The sequence below is a fragment of the Carassius auratus genome, unplaced genomic scaffold, assembly GCF_003368295.1.
Source record: "Carassius auratus strain Wakin unplaced genomic scaffold, ASM336829v1 scaf_tig00011493, whole genome shotgun sequence".
Taxonomy (NCBI): domain Eukaryota; kingdom Metazoa; phylum Chordata; class Actinopteri; order Cypriniformes; family Cyprinidae; genus Carassius; species Carassius auratus.
The window spans coordinates 29,075-43,331 of record NW_020524210.1 but is presented as its reverse complement, the minus strand read 5'-3'; the positions used below and the strand labels follow the sequence as shown (position 1 = coordinate 43,331).

Genomic DNA, 14,257 nt, shown 5'->3' with positions numbered 1-14,257 from the left:
CATCCAATCGACTTCACGCTCGACAGCAGGCCTCACACGGACAGGGCTTATATGCTCCGAGAACAGACACTGCAGTGATACAAAACACACTCATCTGTTAACAGCAATACTTTTAATATAGAGAAAATAAATATTAGGCTGGGCTACTGTACTATTTTTTTGTTTTTTTAAGGCTGCCGTATTCACAAGTATTTTCCAAGTGTTTAAAATTACTGATTAACATGGAGGATAAAGCAGCTAGTTTTTTACACCAACAATATACTATAGTGCATTACTTCCAGAACTAGAGGATGATTTTTCAAACTTGTTGTGGTCCAGTTTCAAAATCGCATATCTGGCACACTGCCTTTGTTTTGTCCTCACTCAATTTAAAGTGCTCCCACACAGCCGAGGTCTTCGGCATTTGCGTCTTCTCTTCCAGATGAGCTGAATCATGAGGTTCACTTATGGCTGATTCATAAGCTGCTTTTCCACTATCTGGCTGAACGGTTCTTTGCTTAACCTTTCCATCCTGTGCCGATGTGGGCCAGTCAGCACTGATACGGTTTCCACTGTCGCACATATAATGAAGCTCTTTGGAACGCAATACAAATGCGTCAGTCGTTGCCTTGGTTGTGTTATATAAAAAGCGATATGGATGGTCAGATTTCTCTCATTTTTTAATCTGATATTTAATGTTACTTCATTCAATAACAGAAAAAAAAACTCTTGACGTGAAAAATAAAATAAAGAGTAGGTGACGACAGTTATAATATCAATTAGCGCAAATGTTTCCTCTACAGACCAAACGGTCTCAGAATTTTTTTTTTTTTTTTTTATATTGAACTTAGCATAGCTGCATTTCCATTAATCAGCAAATGCTCTTATTGTGAAGTGGATGCTCAAGCAGATGGCTCACTGCTCACTCCCTCTAAGGACTGAACAAGAAATTAATTCTAATGGACATTTATGTTTTGTTGCATCGTTTTACCTCTTGACAGTATTGCAGCACTCCTTCTTTGGTTCCGACGCAGGTTTTGGATCCGAAAGGATCCGGCTCCCAGCGACCAGTCTGGATGTTAATGTGCATGTTGAGCTTGCCGCAGAACATGGCAACCTGCGGCTCTGCAACGGCAAATCCAGTACCTGCATTTGCTGCCAACGCCTAGAGAGAACAAAGAAGAAAGGTGAGAGAAAGATTAAGGGATGAGGTTAATGGACACTCTTATTATAGTCCAATAAAAGTCAAGCAGACATAACACAGGAGTTCTTTTAGAATTACTGATTTTAGCCAGAGACTGAAAAAAGTCCCATACTTCGAATTGGTTCTATGCATTTAACCCATCCAAAGTGCGCACGCACACACACACACACACACACACACACACACACACACACACACGCACACAAGTGAACAGACATTTATGCTGCGGCGCCCGGGGAGCAGTTGAGGGTTCGTTCGTTGCCTTGCTCAAGGGCACCTTGATTGCAGGCCCGAGACTCGAACCCACAACCCTAGGGTTAGGGGTTAGGAGTCAAACTCTCTAACCACTGGGCCACGGCTTCCCACAAGCAAACCAAGCATGGACTTTTATTTCATGCGGTCTATAAAAACAAGCAGAATAAACATAATATCTGCTTCAGATTTTCCTCATCTCTAAAGACATATTCTTGTGATCTAGGGTCATGATTTAAATTTTATTAGATTAGTTAGCTTATACATGCTTGATCGCACAGAGTTTGTGTCCTATTCATATGTTTTCAGCAGCACACGAACTCATGCAGTGACCTAACGACTCTTTCAATCGCTCAAAACTCCAGGGACAAAACTAAAATGTCCAGAAGTCTCCAAACGCATCATTTCCTGCCGATGGCTGAGGTTAATGAAGCCTGCTTCATTTCAGTTACAGAGCTGTTACACATTTACTGGCCAGAGCTCAGGTAACACGCACATGCATCTGGACAGACGGGATTTTTACTTTTGACCACTGCAAAAACATCCAAGATACCAAGTGTCTCAAACATGTTTGTCATGAAAGCTCAGAGAAAGTGGGAGAATACATGAGGACTGTGTTTTAAATCATTGAAAAGCCCAAAACCTGGTTTCACTAGCTCAAACAAACTCCCCCACCTCTGTGAAACGAGTTAAGCTTCCCTTCTCTCGTCCTTTTCGTCCTTCCTGCAGATAGCAGACACTCTCGTTTACATTACCATGTTCTTCCTCTTTTCCTGAAACAGGAAGCAGCTACGCCCGGCCTGTCATTAAAGCTCTACACAAACATTTCTCGACTGTGATGAAAGTTATTTATTTATTCCGAGTAACTGTAAGATTACACTTCTAAAATGTGAACAAACTGGTGTAATCATGGGATAATTACAGGGGCGTGCGTTACGCTGAAACCTTGTGTTTTCTGCAATCTGAAGACAGACAGAGCCTGAAGAGATGAGGGAGGTCGGGTCACGGCCCAGACATGTAGAGCTTTGAGTAGCACGTCTCAACATCACAATCAGCTCACTCTCTTGACATCTTCACACTTATATAGGACAAATGTTTGTGTGTTATCTAAAAACAGTTTTAGAAATAAAGTCTAATACTCATCACGACATTATAATCGATTAAAAATATAGTAAGAACGGGAATATTTTGAAATATATGTTGACATGCTGATTTGGTCCTCAAGAAAAATATATCATCAATAGTGAAAATGAAAGTGAAGCATTCATTTGGTGATTTTTTTTTTTTTTATCATCATCATCATCATCATCTCGATTATTAATATCTTTTAAGAACAGCATTTATTCCCCAAAAGAAATCTTACAACATTAAAAATATTCTTACTGACACTTTTATCAATTTAATATATTAGTGAAATATATTTTTTTGAGTTATAGAAAGTTTAAAAGAACAGAATTTGTTTGAAATATAATTTATTTTAGAGATATAAATGTTTAATGTTATGCATCGTCGCTGAAAAAAAGTATAAAAAATAAATCATTTTAATAAAACAATTATATTAATGTTAATAACAATATTAATGTAGCCTAAATCTCAAGACAAACAACCACACTTAGACTATAAACTAAAATTAAATTGAAAAATGCTAATAAAAAAAAAACCTGACTCCAAGCAAATGCTCTTGAGTAACTCTTGAGTAACTTTAGTGTAAACATGCACTATAAATCAGTGCAAGTTTACAGGCGCAGTGGGAGACATTAAGACCATCATGTGGCCACAAGTTTTTTCTGTCTTTAAAATGGAGAGAAGAGTGGAGAGAGAGAGAGAGAGAGAGAGAGAAAGGGAAAAGCAAAGAAAATGTTTGGAGAGAGAGAAACAACATTGTAAAACAGCCCAGAGGAGGGCAAGGACACCCCGGTAAACCACACAGCCAAACGACAGACGTGACCGCTTCATCTTTCCACCACAATCCCTCTCTCTGCTCTGCCTCACTCCTTCCACTCGGTTACCGTCTTAGGATACACTCCACTCCAAAACCAGCAAACTCCTTACTCCAGGGTTATACAAGACACTTTTCATAATGCAATCAACTCACCACGAATGAGACCCATCCTATATCATTCGTTTTATCCAGCTGAATAACCCATTTCACCTGGAAGTGTGTCAGATTTTGGAAGTAAAATTGGTTGTGAGAGATGCCTTTATGAAGCCCTGTATAATTAAGCGGATGCATTTCTCAGCAGTATATAAACGTAGCCCTTCAGTAGGGTGACTGACAAATAACTCCTAAATCACTATAAACCTTTATTGTGCAAACTATAACAAAAATGGATTACACATAATAACAGGAACATTACTCACAGCAGACAATTTGAAGTCTGACAGTAATAGGCTTCAAATGTACCGAAGGCGGTCAATTTATTACAAGAGTGGCACTTTGATGGCTGGTGATGACTCAGAGGGGATGGTTTTAGGGGCGAAACTTCTATTAAAGGGTTTTAACTTTTTCAGGACAACAGGACAACCTCAAAATGCATGCCATAAATGTGTGTGTGTGTTTTTTTTTTGATAAATATTATAGAAATAATATAAAGGGGCATTCAAAATTGGTCACTCTGACAGCCCACTAGAGAGTTTGTAGTAACTTCGTAGAACTTGTGACCAAAGTACTTGGTTTAAAAAAAAAAAAAAAATCTGTTTTAGAAATAAGTTTCTAATGCTCACCAAGAATGCATGAATTTCATAAAAAATACATTAAAAACATTGGAAAAAAAAACATTAAAAAAAATTATAATTTATTATATGATTGTGCTCAAACATTTATCAAATGATGAAAACAATGACATTTATTTTATGATTTAACATTTTTTATTAAGAACATCATTTTCCCCCAATATAAATCTTTTATAACATACTAAAATGTTTTTACTGGCACTTTTAAGAAATTTAAATAATAATAATAATAATAATAAATTAAAACTGCTTCAACAAAAATGCAATAGATTAGATATGCTCATACATACTGTAAATAAATTATTAAAATTTTAATTATATAAAAACATTTATCTTTTATTTAAATAAATGTTTTAAAAATACAATTTAGCTACAAAAAAAATAGCATATGCCATTTCAAACATGTATTACTTGTATAATACTGCTATTTGCAATTTTTTTTTGTAAAACTAACTTTATTATCTTTTAATGGTTTATCATATTTGTAATGTTATGGCTGCCAAAAGATGCAGATACAGAGTCAGAGAGAGAGACCGAACCACCAGGCTGCCAGAAGGCAAAGAGACAGGACAGACGTGATGGAAAAGAGAGAAAGAAAAGGCCAGTAACAATGACCAGTGTAAGCAGAAATACTCATCTTTAAGTGCAAGAGCAGCAGTAAGTGGAAGACGTCAAGAGGCAGCCCATATCAAAAGCACTTAAACTTTGACTGACACACACTCTCAAAGTAGTGGACCAAGCCTCCTGGGAAGAATCAGAATCCGCATGAAGGCAAACTAACACACCCATGAGGAGACAGCATGTTATGTGTCCTCATCTTGAATATGCTGAAGGCAGAAAACTTACTTTAGATACACAATACAAGCTCTAATGTGTTTAGACCTGAAAGAGGAAGCAAACAGTGGGATGGAGTCCTGAAAAGAAACAAGGGGACGCTAAAGAGAGAGAGAGAGAGAGAGAGAGAGAGAGAGAGAGAGAGAGAGAGAGAGAGAGATTTGGAAATTGGCATCACTAGTGAACAAACCTGAACAACAGAGACCTTGTGTGGAAATGAGGCTCTCATTCCAGAGACTCTGAGCTCAATCAGCACAAGCACACTCTACTAGTTTTGTTTCTCCTCATTTCCCATTTTCTATTTGCTCATCGTTCAGACACACACTTTCACAGTATGTCCTGCTGGCTCTGTATGAATGTGCACCAGCGGTGCTGGAGACAGGTTTCCTGTGGCTCTGGCCGTACTGTGTTACTGCTGTTATATTCACACAGACCTGACAAAACACACCCAACTCAACTGCATCCTGTAGCGCAGAACACGAGTGCGTGTTAAAAATCACTGTCAAGATAGAGACCGCACAGTATGATTCGGTTTACAGTAACTGTTACTGTACTTCATTACTGAAAGGTAAGGCTGAAGTAATTTGATGGGGGGAAAAAAAAACGTAAAATTGAAATGGTTACTATTCTAAATCTGACTTCCATTTTTTAAAATATATTCTTGTGATGCAAAAAAAAAAAAAAAAAAATAAGAAAACACTTAAATTACAAAATTAGGTAATTAATCATTTTATTAATTTGTTATATATTTGTATTTTAATTTGTATCATACATACATACACACACACACACATTCTCATTTATTTATTTTTATTTGGCAATTACTACTTGTTATTTTACACCACTACACAAAGAGACTTTAAGATCTGCCATAAAAACAAACCAGAGCCCAGTTTCTCCATTCAGGATAAAACTGGATTTATGTTCCCCCATAAACACCTTTACTGCAATAGTTGGATCACATATCACGGAAATACCCAAAGTTTACTCCACTACAAAATCAGACATGAATGCAGCACCAAATCAGTTTAATTCAAGTACAAAGATTCGTGATTAAATAACATTTTAATGAGTTCTTGATATATTTATTAACTTATGACATAGCAGTTTTGTAAAAGGCAGTTTTAGCCATAACTATAATTCACAATATAGTATAACCTCTGGTACTTTATTGACTAAGTACTGCATTATTAGTGAACTCACACAGCTACACTAAGATATATTTAACAGTACAGCATACAAACACACAAAAGTAGAGTTCTGATGTTTGGAAACACCCCGCCAGTCCAGTCCCTTGTGTACGTCTGGCCTCTGTTTTTCTATTTTAAACCATGAGGAACAACCACCCTGCAGGCCTCAGACACGATGCCCACACCTCAGGCTGGACAGTAAAACTACTGGCAATCATAAAAACACAAACCGAATCCCCTTATGGCCACTGCTAGAATCCCATCACTGTCTAATTCAACTTTTACAATGTCTGTCCATCTGTGAGCCACTCTTAACCCAGCTTGTAACGTGTCTGGGCACGACAGGGGTGATGTGAAACAGACCAAACAGAGGCTACTCCACACAGCCTGACTGTAAAATACTGTCACAATGTGCTTCTGACATCTCCTGTAACCACAGACACCTGTTTGTGATGACTGTGACGAGACTTCAAAATACACAAAACATAAATGTATTTTTAGTTTGTGCAATAATGAGTCCCTAACCTCAGGTCTGGGCTGTAATTCTGTGAAAACCTGGAACCAAAACAAAAACATGGAAAATGGCTGGACAGTATGAATGACCGTACAAATCATGTGACCGTAGAAATGCGTCGACAATTAGAGATTCGGTAATACTTTACAATAAAGGTTCCAGTTAACATGTTAGCATTTTAGTTTAGGAAAGAGTTTTCATACAATAAACTTTGCTAGTTATAATAAAATGAGCTGCTTATGGACAGATTAGGTGCTGGAGTAGCTGTTTAGGTATTGGTCAGGGTTAATGGATACAGAATACAGTCACACAGAATTAAAGCATTAATATGTGCTTTATAAGTACTAATAAATTACATGCATGCTGAGAAGTACATATTTAATAGTGAAGAGTGTTCACTAAACTAAGTGTTACTGTTAACACTTTTTTTTTTAAAAGTTAAAACTACTAAAAAATATAACATAAGCAATGAAAATGATTTATTAAATAATCTATTTTAAAGATGTCGGTCATACAGCTGAAAATCCATGGCAGTACTGTACCAGGCTGTCACATCACGGGGATTCCCAGAATGCAATGCTTTGGGTGTGTGTGGCCCGGAGAAAGAATGCAGTTTATCCGCCGCTCTAATGATCAGGAAGCTGACAAACAGCACAGAGCCAGACAAAACCATTTGCCTATTCACTTTGAATGTGTCCCTGCTGAAATATGTATTCATGAGTTTGTTTGTTTTTTAACGTGACTTTCGAAACATGTTTTGTCCTGAACGAGTAATGCACCTAAACTAACCCAAGACTCACTTCAAGTCCATCACATGACATTGTTTTAATAATATTTACTTTAGTTATGAAATCTAAATTGGGATACTTGAAACTATGTTTTTAGTATAAACATTTAAAAAAAAATATATATATATATATATATATATATATATATATATATATATATATATATATATATATATATATATATATATATATATATATATATATATATATATATATATATATATATATATATATATATATATATATATATATATATATATAAAGAAAAAAAGATAACTTAAAATTAATCATAAATACATTAGAGATAGAGAAAACTTTTTATGATTAATACCAAGGGCATATCAAGTGCAATCATGAATTACATTGTTTGAATACATATCCAAATAGCTGCCTTTAAGTAAAATTACATACCATTTATTATAAATGCATAGAGAATAGTATAGGGAGATCTATACAAGTATATAGAGAAAAGGGATAAATAAAAACCATTTGACCCATTTTCAGCTGCAGGGTGAAAGCCACCAAAGTGATAAAGCTCCCACTTAAACACAATTACATTAAAAACGATGGTCAATTTGAAGGATTGTTAAGCTGATCACAAGGATGATGGTGTGTATGATTGTGAAAGCGTTCTCCTTCTCTACTGCAGTGATTCAGTGCTTCTAAATTCCTGCTGGAGTGAAACATTATTACTGACCTGAAGCTGTGAAAAACATTAATACCCAGAACTCCAGAGTTTGAGGAAAACAACACTTCAGGTTTACCAGAAACTCTCAGTTCTCAGTAAAAATGTGAGCCAGATCAGATGGAATTGTTTTCAGCCTTCGAAGTGTCCTCACAGTACACACTTCGGTCATATTTGTAGGGATAGCTCTTTAAGGGGGGGTGAAATGCTCGTTTTCACTCAATATCCTGTTAATCTTGAGTACCTATAGAGTAGTACTGCATCCTTCATAACTCCAAAAAGTCTTTAGTTTTATTATATTCATAAGAGAAAGATAGTCTGTACCGATTTTTCCCGGAAAAACACGAGTGGCTGGAGGCGTGACGTGTGGGCGGAGCTAAAGAATCACGAGCGGCAGTAGGCTTTTGCATTGAGCGCGTCTGGAAGCTGTGACACCGTGAGGACAAAACCATCCAAAACAAACCATGGCTAACAGTCAGATTCCGCGTATATTTATGTACGTGCCCTCAGGACCCATATAAGGAAATTCCGCATCTAACGTCACACAGAGCCATACTCAGAAAAAACTTTCCGAAACTTCTGACAAACTGTACAAGTAAATATTTGAAACTTTGTCCATGTTTAGTATGGGAATCCAACTCTTTAATTGTGTAAAAAACACAATGCATGAAATAGCATTTCACCCCCCCTTTAATCAGCCAAATGAATTCCAGGTCACAAAATACATATGCATGCAAATAAAAGGCAGAGAAACTTCAATAAATCATGCCACTGTGTCCTCTGGAATACTTGGCCAATGTCACAGGAAGCTGAGGCCTGTCTCTACAGGAGTGTGAACCAGTTCAACGTGACGTGTGACATTCTCATGGACAGCTGAACTCATACAAGTGTGTGTGAGCTCCTGAGAGCACTGGAGTGTCTCTCCCTATGGTTCATTAGCCTTCAGTCCATCATCACAGGAGGTCTGGCAGCACACCTTCATGCCCACACACATACAGAGTGGAAAAGTACAAGAGGAAAGGCTCCAGGAAATACAAGCATGAAACGGCGCAAAGCTCAACAAGCTATAATCACTTGATCCCTAATCTTGCTGTTATTCACAAAAATTTGCACTCGCACCCATGCATTACTCTGTGTATTACAATGATCCAATTTATCACAGGGTCACATTCATGGTTTGGGTGGCACAGTATTGAGCAAAGCTTTAGATTTCAGTCGTTTTGTATGAGAATAGTTATGTTTTGAATAAAGACTTAAAGGGTTAGTTCACCCAAAAATGAAATTGTCATTAATTACTGAATTACTGATCAAGGAAATCTGTAAAATAGTCCATGTGACACCAGAGGTTTAACGGTAATTTTACAAAGCTATGTGAATACTTTGTGCACAAAGAAAACAATAATACAATAGCAGAAGAGGTTACTCCGGCAGAAGAATTGTTGAATTAAATGTTATCATTTTCTTTTCGCACAAAAACTATTCTCGTAGCATCGTAAAATTACAGTTAAACTCCTGATATCACATGGATTATTTTACTGAGGTCAACCGATTAATCGGACGTTTTTTTTATTTATTTTTTTATTAATCTGCATTGGCCGATTGTGCTGCAAATTAGGCCGATTTATAGGCAGGCGCACAGACAGGCAGCTAAGCGTTGTTGCTGAACTCACTCTGAAGCAGTGTTGCCAAGTCTGGCTACTTTTAAATTGTTGCCGTGGGATGTTTTTTTTAATCTCTGTGGGTCAAAGCGACCCCAATAATGTGATATTTAGACCCTGGAATGTGACTTTTACCAGGTGAAACCCACCAAACAATGTGATTGGGCTAGTTTAGAGTAACAATTGGGTGGGTTTGGCAGTGAAAACCTGGCAACTCTGCTCGAAGGCTGCGTGAGAGACGGAGCAGCTCACACTCTGCAGCAGAGGCTTGTTCACACACAGCTTCAGCTAATGGCAGGGCAAAACAGCCCGTTTTGTACTAGGGCTGGGTAGCGATTCAGATGTTCCAGATCGATTCTATTTCGATTCACAAGCTCTCAAATCGATTCGGTTTCAATTCTCGATTCGATTTCGATTATATTTTCTATTAGAGCTGTAATCAGGCCTTAAAAGTTAAGCTCGACAAGTACATTTTGATTGACAGCTTTTTAAAAGCCCGAACCCATTTACAACCGACATTCAAATGCACTCATGCAGCTCTTTTGCCTTTTGTCAGGAATGAGTCATTTATACAGGTTTTAACAATTTATACATGGCCAACGTAATAGGCCACTTGGTTTGAACAAAGAAATAAAATAAATCCTCTGTAACATCATAATATCTCAGCACTCTATAAATAGCCCTATAGGCTCATTTAGCATATAATTAGGCTAACGCACCAATGAAAACAAATCTTTCTTAAAAAAATTAATTAAGATAAATTCTAAATTAAGATGGGTATTTGGTAATAACGAAATTAAGATAAAAGGCTCTGTCGGATTTGCTTCGCCATAGCAGCTGACATAATAAAATATTAATGACAACATTAGCATAGCCTACTCTGTCTATTATGCATTTAAGATTCAATTAATATTTAGTAATTCTTTGAAAAACATTTACTCACCAAGATTTGGTAAGGCCTTTTTTTTTTTGAGGAAAATGATTGAATCCACTGTAGATGACTTCAGCGCGTTCCTGCACTCACTGATGGTGTGTCCAGCAAAATAACCCTCTGGCTCATTATTGAAGGATTCTCATAATAAACAGGGTCAAAACTTTTCCAAACCTCAGAGTTTGCTTTAGTTGCTGGTGCTACCAAAACATAAGTCAGAGGCAAGCCTCCGTTTCAACTGCTCAGCATACATTTTCGCATCTTTCTCGCGCTAATCGAAACACGTTATATGACCGCTCATTTACCGCACAAGCATTGGTAAAATGATGTAAATGAAGCCTGAATCGAAATGAAGTCCGATCGGGTCCCGTCGGGTTCAGGCAAAGATCTTAAGCTATATTTTCTATTTGATTCAAGTCAATCCCGCATTGGAGAGTGTGTGCCGAGGCTCTGAGCAGACGACCGCGCGGACAGGTGCTATGATATTAGGTCTTGATGATGTCGCATCATTCCCGAGATTAGTAGTTTTCCACAATACTTCACCTCCATTTGGCAGGCTTTGCAAATTGCTTTGCTTTTGTCAAGCTCGTTCTCTTTATTGTCCGGAATGGTGCCAGATCGCAGCTTTTAGCGTTTCTGGAGTTTCCAAAGCTGCCATGTTTGTTGTTTTAATGTCCTTCCACCTCGCGCGCATGCAAATTAAAATACACAGGGAAAATGTAGGCCTATTATTAAATCGATCCTCTGAGTTACGGATCGATCTTGAGAAAAATAATATGAAAATCGATTCAGAATTGGTGAATCGATTTTTTCAACACAGCCCTATTTTGTACCCTACTAGAATTGGTGACAGAAAATTATCATATTCATAGGTGCAACAAGTAATTTGCATGTGAAAGTAGAAACATGTTCAATTCAGACGAAATTCTGGGCTGATTTTAATGTGCATGTTAACTTTTCTGTTTGTGTAGGTCCGACAATATCCTCCAGGGTGTCATCGCTCGTGGTCAGCGCACTGTAATGTGTGTGAAATCTTTTATTTGCATTAACACTGGCTATCTGACTTATAGCAGTGCGTTTCCTACACATTGAGTTATTTGTGACGGCTCGTCACCATTTCAAAACTGACCACCACAAATAGATTTTCCAAAAGGATTATACTTCGTTGAATAAAATGAGTGCGTCACGTTTCAAAATTAAAATGCAGCGCGGGTGTTTTTATATGAATGTACCTTTGAAAAGAACTGACTGCCTTCAGAAAAGCTTCGATGTCATTTTTATTGAATCTTTCCTGTAATGCCTGATAAAGTAGCGTTTGTGAGCAGCGCTTATTACAGCCGTTACCAGGGAAAAAGCTATCTCTCAGCTCCAACAGCGCCTCCTGCTGGCAGAGAATAAATTTTCAGTCTGTGGGATAGACTGTCTGTCAGTAAACAAACAAAAGCATTTCAGAATTGTTTTGAGAAAATTATGAACAATGTATTACTACTCTCAATTTGGTGACTACTACGATTACTATCTTGTACCCTGCAATAATTTGCTCAAACTCACTTTTATGAGATAAAAATAAATAAATAAAATAACATTCGGCACCATATATCGGCTGTCCTGATTTCTAAATATCGGCATCGGCCGGTTAACAAACAATATCGGTCGACCTCTAATTGTGGTATCATTGTGGTCAAAAAGATCTCAATTTGAGTTCCGAAGTTGAACAAAAGTCTTACTGAGAAATGACTTGAGAGCAAGTAATTAAGGTCAGAATTTAAATTTTTGGGTGAACTAAACCTTTAATTGCGGTTACGAAATAATCTTTTTTAACATCTCTTTGCATGTGACTGAAAAGCTGACAGAGCAAAAAAAATAAAATACTAGAGAGCATGGTTTCAGAGTAGTTACCTGCCTAGCCAAACATAAATGACTAAAACTACACTAAGATTATATATGTACATATCTGAAGTATAGATGAACATATGCATATATTTTACATCATACATTAAGTAGTTAGTTTAATATTTTTTCATGAATGAATCACACGTGTTCATTTACAAATGTAAAAAAAAAAAATTTATAATTGCATATTCATTAACTTATGCAATTTAATCTCAAGATTCTCAAGCAAGTAAAAATGTATATTTAAATGATTTTATATAGGCTACACATACCTTCCTGAAAAACTGAAAGTTTTTTAATGTTTTTGAGTACGGTGTTGCTAGCTTAGCAATATGCTAAATACTAACTTCCATGACTGTTAGGATGCTGCCTATGTGGGCAGCAGGCAACAAGGCAACTCACTAAATTTGGAACAGAATAACAAGAGTTTTTGTGAGAGGTTGGATCCATGTGTTCTCAAGCTCGGGTTCTGCCGACATAAGTGACGACTTGTTCAAACGTTCTCATCTCTATGGAAACACCTCAGAGGCATCTCAGCTATTCACACACAAAGAAAGAGAGAGAGGGGAAGAGAGACCGAGACAGATCAGTACTGTGTGGATGTGCATCTGGCAAGCTTCGAGAACACCATTACAGCTGCATTTCCTAAAAGCCAAAAAAGATGGGACGCCTCAAATTTCCAGCACAAAAACCAAACACACCCTGGTCACGCAAACAACCTATGCAAGGGACATAATCCCAGAAGGCTCAATTTCATGCACTGATGCCTTCTGAAGTTTGTCAGAAGGTAATTCATACTGCAATCAGTTGCTGCAATATACAGTAGTGCAACAACGGGCATTATTTATTGTGAACAAAATGACCACGTTTGTGAAGGAGCAAGAATTTGAAGAGAATCTCGCTAATTAAAGAGGACAATGGATTCCCATTTTCCACAATTTAGTATGATTCTTTAGGGTCATCATGAAATGTCAGTAACATACTTCTGTTAAAATTCCTCAATGGTTGTGTATAACAAAGTTTTTACCCTGTCAAACAGCTTGAGAACCGTGGTTGGTGGAAGAGGAACTGCACAAACTCCAGTTTCTCCGTCCGGTGAGCTAATGACTCGCTTTGAAGCAAATTTCCCTGTAACACATTTCCATCCTCACCTGCAGAGGCAGAATAATAAAACCATTCAGAGCTGTTTATAGAGAGCAGTTCGAGTAGTGAGGGGCATTCAGAGGTCAGAGGTGAAAGGACAGCTCTCTGCCAGATCCCTGGGTCACGCTTGGCAAGCCAGCATTATGAGCCTGGTGTAGATGTCAGAGTAAAGCGTTGGAGAGGAAGAGAGCACGTTTACTTTGCCCAGACCTTGGAAAGTCCAGGATGGCATTATTTAATCTTAGTAGTAATGATGACGGGTAAAAGTTACCAGTATTCACACGATACGTGATACACAGGAGTTAGGGTGGAAATGGACATGCTGAACTTTATTAACCTTAAGAAATATGATATAGGGAGTACTACAAAGCAGATTATGCTGAATAATTCATGCAAGAATGAACAAAAATACCTTCTTGATCTTAGCTTGGGTCACTTCAGTTTTAAGAAAAA

General features: G+C 37.4%; 1 protein-coding gene across 5 annotated transcripts in view; it reads right to left on the bottom strand.

Annotated features, from left to right (window-relative positions):
• LOC113073162 (amyloid-like protein 2) overlaps nucleotides 1–14,257 on the bottom strand; it is a 72,948-nt gene that overhangs the window by 35,557 nt on the left and 23,134 nt on the right. For all 5 annotated transcript variants that reach the window (XM_026246035.1, XM_026246037.1, XM_026246033.1 and 2 more), the window contains exon 2: nucleotides 971–1,144. In XM_026246035.1, the coding sequence (XP_026101820.1) occupies nucleotides 971–1,144 (174 nt within the window). The remainder of the gene's footprint in view (nucleotides 1–970; nucleotides 1,145–14,257) is intronic.